Raw genomic sequence first — 12,984 nt, 5'->3', positions numbered from 1 at the left:
AGGTCGTCCTAGACATCCTTGAGGTAACCTTAGATGTCGTTCCTGAGGTCGTCCTAGGCGGCGTCCTTGAGGTCGTCCTTGAGAACGTCCTCTAGGCCTTGTCCAAGAGGTCGTCCTAGAAGTCTTCCTTGAGGTCCTAGACTTTGTCCTCAAGATCGTCCTAGACGTCCTCTAGGCGTCGTCCTTGAGGTCGCTCAAGAACTCGTGCTTGAGTCGTCTTAGGCATCATCCTCGCGGTCGTCCTTGAGGCCGTCTTAGATGTTGCCCTCTAGGCGTCGTTCTTGAGGTCTTCCAAGAAGTTGTCCTTGAGGTCGTCTTAGACGTCGTCCTCTAGGCGTCGTCCTTGAGGTCATCCAAGAAGTCATCCTTGAGGTCGTCCTAGACGTCCTCTAGGTGTCATCCTCGAGGTTGTCCCTGAAGTCCTAGATGTCGTCCTCTAGGCGTCGTTCTTGAGGTTGTCCAAGAAGTCCTCAAGGTCGTCCTTGAGGTCATCCTAGACATCGTCCTCTAGGCGTCATCCTAGACGTCGTCCTCTAGGCGTCGTCCTAGACGTCGTCCTCTAGGCGTCATCCTCGAGGTTGTCCTTGAGGTCGTCCTCTAGGCGTCGTTCTAGAGGTCATCCAAGAAGTCGTCCTTGAGGTCATCCTAGACGTCGTCCAAGAAGTCGTCCTAGAATCGTCCTCTAGGCGTCATCCTTGAGGTCGTCCTAGATGTCGTCCTCTAGGCGTTGTTGTTGAGGTCGTCTTAGAAGTCGTCCTTGAGGTCGTCCTAGGCGTCGTCCTCTAGGCATCGTCCTAGACGTCGTAAAGATAACAGCTTCGCTGGTCCTTCATCTTCACGTGAAGTGAAAGGGCTCTACAATTTTTAGATTAGCTTGATATTATATTCAGAAATTATATCTTGTGAGTTTGGTCAGTGAAGACTTCAAAATTATAATTTCTGAAAACTCGACAGTTTTGTTCTTTCTGCAATTTTATAAACCCTCATCCTCCCTTAAATGAATCTCTGTTTTAAAGATTGCTTGTGTTGGGAGAACGGTGTTTGCCGGAATCAATCATTGTCTATTGTGTACGCATCAGGAAATGGTGGAAGCAGCAGGCGAGGGCGAACAGGAGCTTGCAGCGGAGATGGCTGCAGCATTCCTGAGTGAAACCCTTCCTGAAGCTGTGTTTGGCGCCCCAAAGGCTGGCTCTGGCATGTGGGCTTCTGTGATCCGGGTGCTGAATCCATCGGATGGTCAGTCGCTCTGCAAGGTGAGTTCTTTGCCATACTTGGTGGGGCTTACCAAACCAGAGGTGCTGAAATATGGCCACAGATCCTTCTGGGTCTTCCAATATCCGGTCGGGTGTGCTGACCACTACACCACTCCACCTTGGCTTTCTGGTGTTTTCTATCTGTCCTATTAACCCCTTAAGTACCAAATTGTTTTTTTTCCAAAAGTAACCTAAAAGTGCCAGATCTTTTTTATTTTGAATTGTCACTATTTTGAATAAAATTTGAAAACACGCCGCAAAACTACTCAGACGAGCCTAGCTCGTCCGTAGAATTGAGGGCAACCGAAAAAACCACTGGACGAGTTGAGCTCGTCCACGGCATTTTTAGCCAGAAAGTGGCCGACGAGCTCAGCTCGTCCGAGGCACTTAGGGGTTAATGCACAAGAAACGAAACATATCCAATCAGAGGTGTTCTGGAAGCAGACACCGCCGCGTGGAATGTGGTACGATGCTTACTGGCACATGGTACGTGCTCGTTGTGCTCCAGAAATCCTCACACTGTTTGTCTCGTCACGTGTACATGTACAGTCGGGAGCAAAAGTTTGCGGGGCATGGGAGCGCGTGCCGAAATGCATCGCCGCGCCGTGCAACGGCGCTCCGCCGCATTAAAAAGCCGCGCTTTGCGCATGCGCGCCCTTCGTGCTGGCAGTCATATCTCTTTCGCTCGTTTCTGTCCGACCCACTCCTGATAACCGGAGTCGGCGCCAGGGGCGCAAGTTGACGTTTCACTGGCTGTCATGCCTCGCGTCCTCTTCAGCTGCCTCAGCAGCCGCGCTTGGTGACGGAGCGCCTGGTTACCCCCCCCCCCCCCCTCTTCCCCCTACGCAACCTCCATGACAAAGCGCGGTGGCTGAGGCGGCTGAAGCAGACGCACAGCATGACACCCAGCGAAGCGCTAACTCGCGCCCCTGGCGCCGACTCCTGTTATCAGGAGTGCGTCAAAAAGAAACGAGCGAAAAAGACATGATTGCGAGCACGGAAGCCCCGCATGCGCAAAGCGCGTCTCCTTAATGCAGCGACGCGCCGTCGGACGGCGCGGCAATGCGTTTCGGCACGCGCTACCGTGCCCCGCAAACTTTTACTCCCGACTGTACATGTATCACGTACGCTCCGCTTACGTGATACGCGTGAGATGGCCACTCTGCGTGTCGGCTGCTCTGGGGGTAGTGGCAATTGGAGTATCGACCCGATTAAATTCAGAAGTTGAGGAGCTTATCAGATAGAGAAGCTCCGTAAAGTACCTCCAGTTTGGAATCTGAAACTGCCGGAATGTTGTAGAAGCGGATGTGCCAAAATGAAACCGAATGGAAGAAATGGGACAACTTTTTACATTCAGTATTTCCATTTGATGCTTCTAAACCCGAACAGCTTGCAAGCACTGTCTGTGCTCCCACTTGTAAATAAGGAATAATACAGTGAATTGTACCTTTCTTTAAACTATTCCTTTGGAAGCAAAACTTGACTGTTGGAAAACATCTTTTAGGAAAAAAAACTTGTCCATCAGTGTCAACTGGGCAAAATATTGGCTGTATCAACATTATTGTCAAAGGCAGAACGGCAGAGAACCCACAGTAATTGCAAAACCTTGCGCGTTGTAGTGTGCCATTGTGGTGACAAAAGGCACAGTTCACCTCAAAGCAGCATGTGGAGTGTTTCAAAAGCTTTCTCTCAAAATGGTTTTCTTGGGTGTCTAAGATAGTTGTTAAGTGTCAGAGTTTGGTGAACTGGACTGCTGACTGGCATCTGACTGCTGTTGTTTGTGGCTGTGCAGGTTGCCCTGGAGCAGAATGAGGCGGCACTGAGTGTGGCACTGGTGCGCTTCACCTCACACCCAGACGAGCAGTTCGTGGTGGTGGGGGCCGCCCGGGAGATGCAACTGAACCCGCGCGTGTGCCGAGGCGGTGGCCTGCTGCTGACGTATCGGCTGGCACCCAACCCGGAGGAGCCCATGGCCGGCCCCACTCAGCTGGAGCTGGTGCACGCAACGCCCGTCGAAGAGGCCCCCACGGCACTGTGCCCCTTCCAGGGCCGCCTGCTTGCCGGCGTTGGAAAGTGCCTGCGCCTCTACGACCTGGGCCGCAAGAAGCTCCTGCGCAAGTGTGAGAATAAGGTGAGGCGTGCGTTTCCCAGAGTCGGCAGCGAACATTCAGATTCTCTCACCGCTGGCGTGAACCAACTTTGTAGCATGTCTTTATAGACCAACCACAAAGGAATGCTCGTTACTGCATGTTTTTTTTATTTCCTTCTAACAAACTTCCTCGCTGTGTATTCACTCGCAGATTTACGCCTGACAAGGCCGGTATTTGTAATGCGTCCCAACTCTGCATTTCTAACTTTGAAAGTGTCATCATGGTTTTATTCTTCTTGTCATTGCAGTACATCCCCAATGCCATAGTGAGCATCCAAGCAATGGGCAACCGGGTAGTGGTGAGCGATGTGCAGGAGAGCTTCTTCTTTCTGCGCTACAAGCGACAGGAAAACCAACTGGTCATCTTTGCCGACGATTCAGTGCCCCGCTGGATCACTGCCTCCTGCATGCTCGACTATGAGACAGTCGCCGGTGCCGACAAGTTTGGAAACGTCTCTATCGTGAGTGGTTCTATGAATTTGCATGAAAATCTGCATCGCGCTTCACACAGAGATGGACCGAAGCAAAGGAAAGTTCGCTTAAAAGTACTGGACAAGCCTGGTTTACTGGTGTGTTTTTGGCACCTGATTGGCATAGCTCGCTCGATGCTTTTGCCTCTCTCCATTTTAAGGGTAAAATGACCGTGAAATGTTTTTCAATTTCGCTACACTCTGCTTAGCGTTAATTCCATCTCTTCATAATACAGGGCTATGCGTAAAGAAGGACAGACTTCAAATTTTTATGTCGAACAAACTGTAAAAGACGAAAGCACATTCCGCACATCAGTAGATAAGGGAAGGTTCCAGGTTTTTAAAAGTTTGCCCACTTATGCCTGCTACTCTCCAAAATCTGAAACATTGAATTGTTGAAGCTGTGAATTCAATAACTAAGAACCAGTTAATTCTAGGGCTGGGAAATTGATTGATTAACCTTCCAATTAATTGATTAAGGCTTTAATCACAATCAATTTTTTTAACCGGTGAATCAGTTTTTTAATCACTACCCAAAAAGAGGTCAACTGGACGCACGCACGCACGGCTTTATCCTGGATGACCTGCCCAAGCTAGAAGTGCGGCATGCAAACAAATCGCCAGGCGGCCAAGCCAATTTAGTGGCCAAGCCCAGCCAGCATCACTGCACACGAGTGCATCATGGCGCCGTTCCCGCGGAAGCGAGCGCGACCGCATCGTGCAAACGGCCCACAAAGTTTGGTTTGAGGCATTACCCAGTCCTGTGAGATGTTCTATTCATTGAATATACTGATGTCAACAAACATGCCGGAGTCTGTAGTCCGCTTTCAGATGGTGACATTATGCAAGTGGTTAGGCCTAAGAAAAGTCGTGTCGCTTTCCATGCCGAGTGGCTGAGTGCCACTCTTTTGTGTCCCACTGCACAATATGCAATGTATAGTTGAATTCAAACCCGCTATCATTTTAGGGTCCTTAACTGACAACCTCCTATGTGAGAGTTTTTTGTTTCTTTTAAATAAAATAAAAATAGTTGTTAGTTGTATCCCTCTGCCAATATTGTGGCATTCAGGGATGAAACTGCTGTGCCCATTGCGCCATTGTGCCCGTAATGACTTTTCATGGGCCACACTGATACAAAAGTATAAATAAGCACGAAATTGCACCAAGGTGCACCCAAACTAGAATTATAAAGGAGCCTCATCAAAATTAGCAGTCTCGCAGTTTTTGTTGGCAACATCAACATTAGAACTTCTGGCCCAAAGGGAATGCTGTTGGATTTGAATCCGAAGCTCTGTATGCAAAGGTCGCTGTCATGGTTATACTTTGTTTCAATTTGTAACTGTTGTCACAGCATCCCTTATTGCAATGCTTCTGCTACCAGACCTCTTTGAAGCCATTCGCTGTCGCTCTGCTTTGCCTAAGTCCACACGCAGATGGTGCTACAAGTGCGAGCTCCGGCCTTTCAGCTTCCCTGCCAAGAATGCGTGCTTGCGCAGTGCAAGCACTGTTCAAGGCCACATGCTGGCGCTTGTAGCATCGGCTGTGTCTGGACGTAAGCTGAAACGAAATATAGGTGCCATGGCTGTGTGCTTTTCTGAAGTCGTGGAGTCACTTCATCTGAATAGTGGAACAAACAGCACCGCCATATTGAAATAAACTCAAATGTATTTGAGTTGGCACGCCTCCCTCTTGGCTGTACTTCCGTGGCTAGAGACGTTTCCTCTGTTTACAAAAATCACTTTCCACACACGCAAAATCACAGTCCAGCGAGCGCTTGCTCGTAATCGTGGCCAGCCAGAAACTGTGCGTACATAACACACAAACACAGCAATGAACTTTAACCCTTTGAAGGTCACCGCCGTACATGGTGCGACGGTGCCCAAGCGCCCCTAATGGTTGCCACCGTACATGTAGGGCTGTAGGGCAGTGATTATACATTGGAAAGTTCTTGCCTAAACGCTAAGCTGCCTGCTCTCTGCACCCAGGGGGATGTTTTGCTTTGCTGGGGCTATTTATAGTTACCAAATTCGACACTCTGCACTACCTAGAAAAAAAAAATTCTGCAAAAAAAATCGATTTTGAAAAATGCCATATTTACATCCATCAACATCTAGAGAGTATTCACAGAAAGTTTCATTTGTCTACACAGCATAGTTAATTATAAATTTTCGGACCACCGATGCTAAAGAAAATGTAGAGGTTGGAGCACTTTGAACACATTTTTCTCCGTTCCACTTTTTGCCATAAATTTCACTTTAGGAAAACTATTGTTTCGCAACGGGACAAAAGAAAAGCTCACTCATTGTTTTTCTTAAAGGGGCCCTGCAATCCTTTTTAAGCGTCTACCTTTTTTGCGGTTTCCACGTCTCTTGTGGTTCAGGCAACCCAGTGCGCACGGAGAGAGTAACTAATTATTAGTGCGTCATATTTTGACTGGACGATGCAGAAACCTCCTCCTTCTATGGGGGGGTGCTCCGTGGTGTCGAACGGGCGCGGCATGTAACGAAATCGTGACGTTTTTGGTTCTGACGTGAGCAGAGGAAAGAGAGCTGCCCCGTTCCCGGGCAGCTTCTCTCCATGGCCTCACTTCCTTTCCCCGTCTTCCCCTCCCTCCCCACATTCCTCAATCACCACTGCAAGGGGAATCCTCCGGCGCGAGAGAAGGGGGGACAGAGGACCAAGGACGCCATGAAGGAGGTTATTTTTTGCTTGTTTTTGTAATTTTAATATGCCTATAACTTTTAAAATAAAGCGAATTTTGAGAAAAGAAAAAGTTCACTAAGTTACTGTATTTAGTGCACTCAGGTTTGGTGCAGAATAAAATACACTAAAAAAGTTGTTGCAGGGGGCCCTTTAAGTGGAGTTTAATGGGCAATGCAGCTATGGCATTGTTTTTTTACTTTGTGGATGTCTTTTATAAGAGATGTTAAGATTATGTCGACAAGATACAAGGCAAGAAATTTATGTGAATTTTACGGGCAATATTAGCATAAAATAAATTGTGTTTTGGAAACTTTGTTTTCACAGTTGCACTCTCCAGGCATTCTGCTATGTATCTAGTGAAAACAAATGTTGGGTATTACATTAGTTTTCAAACGACAGTTTTCCTTAACAATGTCAGTGTAACCTGATAAAAACAACAAATTTTTTTTAGAATTCATGTACACAGATGAAACTTTACTCTGCAACTGCAACCTTGCCTTTCAACTGCCAGTATATACTATAAATTTCGTTCATATTAAGCCAAAGGTTCAAAAGTTGACCCTTTTGGGTAGTGTCCTTTCTTAAAGGGGCCCTGCAAGGACTTTTTTACTGGTTTTTAATTTGCACCGAACCTGAGCGCACTGAACATAGTAACTTAATGAAACTTTTTTTCCAGAATTTCGCTTTAAAAGTTATAGGCTAATTAGAATTACTAAAACAAGCAAAAAATAATATCCTCATGACGTCCTTGGTCGCTTGGGTGGCTGTGAACTAGAGGAGGGGTAGTGAGCTCAGCGAGCGCTCACGGCTGCCGCACTCCGGTCGACGGCTCGAGAGGGTGCCACTAAAGCATGTTCTGGATAGGCTGTATGAATTGGGCAGCCAGGGCGGCTCGCATTGCATTTGCTGCGCAATTAAACACTAATTTCGGCACGACACTTCATTGGCCACAAACGACAGCAAACACGGGGTAAAAATCAGTTCAGAACAGGAGCCACTTCCGCACTGCCATACCGCCTCACGGCCAGACCGCAAGCCAAACCTTCTCGCTGAAGGCGTTTGGAACGCTCGGAACCAGTTGGATCCTCGAGCGCAACGCCGCCGCGTACATCTGGGACCTTTCTATGCTCGCCGCTCGTCGGTGCCTGATCCCAGAACGCCTTTCTGGTATGCGCCGCCTTTTCCACCGCTTGGTGGCGGGTATGTCGATGGGTCATTTCTTGTTTCCATACTTTATAAACTGCATTTGTTTCTTTTCCGATTTAAAATACTGAACAAAAACTACTTTTATAAATAATTGAAACGGTTTGTGCCACTTATATTTTGTATTTCAACTAAAAAGAAGCTTTTAGCGGCTCTGACCAGTGGTAAGCCCAGGACCAAAGAGTCCACATTTCGCGCGCTCTTTCGGCACCGCGGGTTGCCCCTTAGGTGGAGGAGGTTTCCGCGTCGTCTGGTTAAAATGTGGCGCACTGATATTTAGTACTCTCTCAGTGCCCGCTGGCTTGCCTGAACCCCAAGCTATGTGGAAACCGCAAAAAAGGTAGACACTTAAATATGATTGCAGGGCTTCTTTAAGTGATTGACTGGAGGAGGCAGCGTGTGGATTGCTCCATCCAGTCTTCCCAATGCTTCTCAGAATCGAAATCGAAGGATGAGAACTCATCATCCATCGCAGAAGTTCTGTAAAGTACCTCTGGTTTTTGCCCTAATTATTTCCCTTCGATACTTCCTCAATCTGAACAGCTTGTATGCACTGTATGTGCCCCCTTTAGATAATTAAGAGCAAATGCTGTGCATTGACTTATTCTTAGTGCTATCCGTTTCGAAAAGCAAAAACAAAAGAAATTACTAAAATGTGCCTTTTGAAGAAAGAAAAAAAAAAAGAGCCCAAAGGGGTTCAGTGCATTTTAAAAGTTCCAAAAGCTATTTTTGTTCTTTTAAAACACATTTAAACTGAACACTGCAAGAAAACTGCTCACCGCACAAGCTCATACCCACACCTGAGGAATGTGGCAGCCCACGCTTCTCAGTTTACCTTGGGTTTTGATTCCTGCTCACATTTCGTGGACTCGGACCCAGAGCTAAGCAGCACATTCTTTGTGGTTCAATAAAACAAATGATGATGAACCACTAAACTGCTCATGCTGATCACAGATATTGCAAACTTTAATTATGCTTGGTACCTTTTTAAGAAAATTTGAGACAGCCCTTTAGTCATCTCATGGTTGCAAAGGCGATTAGGGTGCACAAGAACCAGCGACAAGGGATCCCCGATTTTATTTTAGCCGAATAGAGCTGCTGGCTGAGGGCGTTCCAGACATTCCAGGCATCTAATATGGCCATTTCTCTCATATTTTCATTTGTCTCACTTTCTTTTGTGGTTTGAGCTATGGGGCTTTTGCCATAATTGATAACAATGTGGTATTGCAGATTCGGCTTCCCAGTAGCATTAGTGACGATGTCGACGAGGACCCCACTGGAATCAAGTCCCTCTGGGATCGTGGATGGCTGGGTGGCTCATCACAAAAGGTATGGCCGCTTGGCTAAACTAGAATGGCATTAGATGTTCAGGACGTAATTTGTTTTCACATTGTTCTGTTCTATCAAATGAACATGATTATTGCTGTTGCAGGCAGATGTGATTTCCAACTTCCACATAGGGGAGACTGTGCTGTCCCTCCAGAAGGCCACTCTGATCCCCGGTGGGTCGGAATCCTTGGTTTATGTCACACTTTCTGGCACCGTCGGTGTCTTGGTCCCTTTCACTGCTCATGAGGTATGCATCATCATCCATTCATATTATCATCTTAATGCCTTTCAGCTTCAAATGCAAAAGGGGCACAGTAAGAGTTTGTTTAAATAAAAATAATCATAGTCCGGTGCTTTTAAATAATTTTATTGTGTCAGAACAGTCTAGCCGATGAACGCAGCATATTTTTAAGTGAGCGGGGGCTGCAAACTCTAAGGAGCCTCCTCGCATATCACTAATGGCAAATTCCACTGGTCGTTTTGAATCAATGGCCTAAATCTGTGGCAGTGCACACAATCCTTGCAAAGCTGGTGCTCTTTCGACTCCGCATATGGTAGATGACCCCTTCTTCGAAAGTGACGGGGCCCGGCCCCCAGGTGAGAGAACGAAAAACATGGTGTCCTGTAGTGGGAAAGTCGGTGCCGATTCTATGCTATTTTCGGCCGTTTCTGCCGTGTATCAGAAACATGTGGCATGTTTTCTTTCTGTAACTGACCAATGGACAAAAGCTTTTTTTTTTTTTTTTTTACTTACATATATAGACTCAAGTTTTACTTATTTTTATTTTCCCATGATGAGGCTCGAAAGCTTGAATGAGAGATGAGGTGTGCTGTGCTGGGACGACGTCGGCTTGAGCACTACACAATCGTATCAAGAATAAAAGTTTTTCTACCTTTTGCTGGAGTTGAGTATCTCAGTTCTGTATTGATACTGCAACAGTGATATGTAATTTCCAGATTAGATAGATGAAGGAAACTTTCAAGAATACTAGCACTAACCAACTCTCCTCACTCGGATCATGGAAACATGAAAAATTTATATCCTTTATGCACAACTCTATAAAACAGCATGCATCGGTAATTGCTTGAAACACATACCAGGAAGGAAGTGTGTGATGTTCAAGGCTGTGAATGGCTGAAAAACCAGTGTCAGCGAGGTAAACAAACGCGGTCTTAAAGGGGTTATGACACGAAAATTACGGATAGATTATTCTTGAAGTGAAATGCTCATAGGCTACTTAGTATATTCACCAAGTTACGCGATTTTTAGTGCTCTGGTAGTTTCAATATTCAATTTACATTTTTATCATTTTCATCTGGCGACCAAACAGCACTGCCCAAGTTGGTCACACCATGGTGTCCATAAACCACGCGACCATGAACGCTCTCATTCTAGGCGCCCCCATGATCGCCCAAGCACTCCTCGCCGTGGTACGATCAAAACCGCTCACGCAACTCGGTAATCCAAAGGCCATTCTCGCTCTTCCCCCGGCCCAATGATCTTCCACCCTGCATGCGCCTGCGAGATATTCCTGGACGACGGTGACCACGGCGAGTGCGTCCGTAACTCGTCGTTGCTGGAGCTGGTCGCCAGCGGGTCGCAGTCAAAATGACTAGCTTCCAACATCTCTTATAGCAATCACTCATCGCTGCTGCGATCAATGTCGAACACTTTGACAAGGCGAGCGATGCCATAGGCGTAATCGTCACTGACCGCATCCTCGAAACTTGGAAGGTAAACGAGGAAGCTGAAGCTCAAGATGCCAAGAGAGCCAAGTCTGTGAGTGCGTGCAAGGAGACACCGCGCTGAAGGCTGGCTACTAGCCAGCCTTCAGTTCCGCCCGGATCCGCCCCTCCAAGGGACTCGCATATAAATTGATTTATCCACGAAACTGTCGTGCCATTCTCAAAACAAATTTAGCAGGATTATAGGAACACATAATGGGTCCTCGCAGTATTGTTATCTCATATTTTACTTTTGGCGTGTCATCACCCCTGGTATCTGTGGCTACAATGTTGTCGGACGGGTGGAGGGGTTTTGTCTTGTAGGACATCATTGCAGCACGTCAAATGAACTTTCACTTCATGCTGACATCAAGACTTTGTTTGTCAGCAGATTGCAGAATTGTGACAGTCATGTAATGCGCACTATACTTCGTTTCACCTCGAGCCCACACGCAGCCGACGTTATGAGCTGATGGGACCAATAGAACAGCGTCAAAAGAGCACCATCATGGTGTTTGTCATGTTTCTGTATATGTTCTGTCTTCGCTGAAATAATAATGAACAGAAAAGGCCATGTGACATGCATTTTCGATGTTGCTTCATTGGTTCCATTTGCTCGTAGCGTTTGCTGCGTCTGGACTTAAGCTGAAATGAAGTATAGGGGGACAGATCTGTCCCAGGAACTAACTTCTGGCCCAATACGCCGGTTTCGGTAAGGCGGGTCTGATTGCGATTTAGTGCAGATCTTGAGTCAGCAATGCTCCAAAACGATAAGCAAAAGACATCAGTGTTATTCTGATCGCCCATTGGGGATGCGGACCTTATAAAGAGCACTCTCAGTGTGCACCAAAACGACCAATGGAATCATTATAAGAGTTACAAATCATACAAACTGGGTAGACTGTACAGCTGGTAGTTACGTAGATCCTTCTATTTATGCCTTGGCTCTATTAGTATGTGCAGTAGTAATCTACATAAATTTGTGCATTCTTGATTCTTAAAGCCAGTTCACACACCTTCACTTGACTACTATCGACTCGGACAAGACCGTTTTTTAAGCTTCTTGCAATGGCTTACGACCGGCTGCATTGCTGCGCAGCCGATCGTAACCGTCGCAAGAGGCTTAAAAACCAATTTTGTCTTGGTCAGTCATAGTCAGGTGCAAGTGTGGGAACAGGCCTTTAGAATGTCCCATTGAAACTTTTGGCTGAGAACTTGGAGTATGGGCTGATTTTGGACTGTACTTCTGTTTGGCTTGCAGGACCATGACTTCTTCCAGCACTTGGAGATGCACATGCGGTATGAAAACCCACCATTGTGTGGCCGGGATCACTTGTCCTTTAGGTCTTCGTACTTTCCCGTCAAGGTTTGGAGATTATTTTATTTTAACAACCCTTTTTATTTATCTGTGTTGAAAGTTTATGAATTGGATTCTAATTTCAAGTTACACTCTTCCTTTTAGAATGTAATTGATGGGGACCTTTGTGAGCAGTTCAATTCTTTGGACCCATCAAAGCAAAAGAGTATCGCCGAAGAACTTGACAGAAATCCAAGTGAAGTAAGTACTGTAAAATTTTCTTCCTTAAATGTTTGTGGTTATAAATCAAGTGAGCTTCCTGACTAACAAATGTGTCGCTTATTGCCTTAGGTTTCCAAGAAACTGGAGGACATCAGGACACGTTACGCATTTTAAGCAAGTTCTTTTTGCACATTCATTTGCTGCAAGCTTGTCTTGTTTTTTCACTTTTCTCATTTTGTACATAGCAGGAACATCAATAAAAAATCCAACTTTCGGCATTTTATAGTTTTACATATTCAGTGGTTTATATGGTTTCAAAAACAAATAAAAGGTAACACCATTCTCTTCTGCGAGTTTGTTACGAGTGCTGACAATCAGTGGCACCAACAGGTGTAATGGCGCAGATTTTAGAAGAAGCATTGCCGCATACCAGAAGAATGAGGAACAAGTTGCTATATTATTCCCCCAAAATATACTTCAGCATGCATGTCTTTCGTCATTTCTGGTAATGCGTCAAAAATGTATCCAGCCATTGTTAGAGCTCGGCGCTTTTGGTCGTCGCAGTGTTTGGACACAAGCCTTAACCTATATGTCGGCACAGAATTGTACGATCCCAAGCACGGATGCAATGGT

At 46.2% G+C, this 12,984-nt stretch overlaps 1 protein-coding gene across 2 annotated transcripts in view; it reads left to right on the top strand.

The window, feature by feature from the left end:
* The window catches only part of LOC8032815 (splicing factor 3B subunit 3), a 53,322-nt gene extending 40,629 nt beyond the window's left edge, over window positions 1-12,693 (top strand). For both annotated transcript variants that reach the window (XM_040499276.2, XM_029995090.4), the window contains exons 19-26: window positions 1,080-1,253; window positions 3,046-3,384; window positions 3,651-3,863; window positions 9,009-9,107; window positions 9,211-9,354; window positions 12,094-12,198; window positions 12,295-12,390; window positions 12,481-12,693. In XM_040499276.2, coding sequence (XP_040355210.1) covers window positions 1,080-1,253; window positions 3,046-3,384; window positions 3,651-3,863; window positions 9,009-9,107; window positions 9,211-9,354; window positions 12,094-12,198; window positions 12,295-12,390; window positions 12,481-12,525 — 1,215 coding nt within the window. In that variant the 3' untranslated portion in view covers window positions 12,526-12,693. The remainder of the gene's footprint in view (window positions 1-1,079; window positions 1,254-3,045; window positions 3,385-3,650; window positions 3,864-9,008; window positions 9,108-9,210; window positions 9,355-12,093; window positions 12,199-12,294; window positions 12,391-12,480) is intronic.
* Window positions 12,694-12,984: the final 291 nt, after the last annotated feature.

The sequence above is a fragment of the Ixodes scapularis genome, unplaced genomic scaffold, assembly GCF_016920785.2.
Source record: "Ixodes scapularis isolate PalLabHiFi unplaced genomic scaffold, ASM1692078v2 PGA_scaffold9__187_contigs__length_104089568, whole genome shotgun sequence".
NCBI classification, from domain to species: Eukaryota; Metazoa; Arthropoda; class Arachnida; order Ixodida; family Ixodidae; genus Ixodes; species Ixodes scapularis.
Note: the sequence above shows the minus strand (reverse complement) of the source record. Positions and strands in the feature narration are given on the sequence as shown.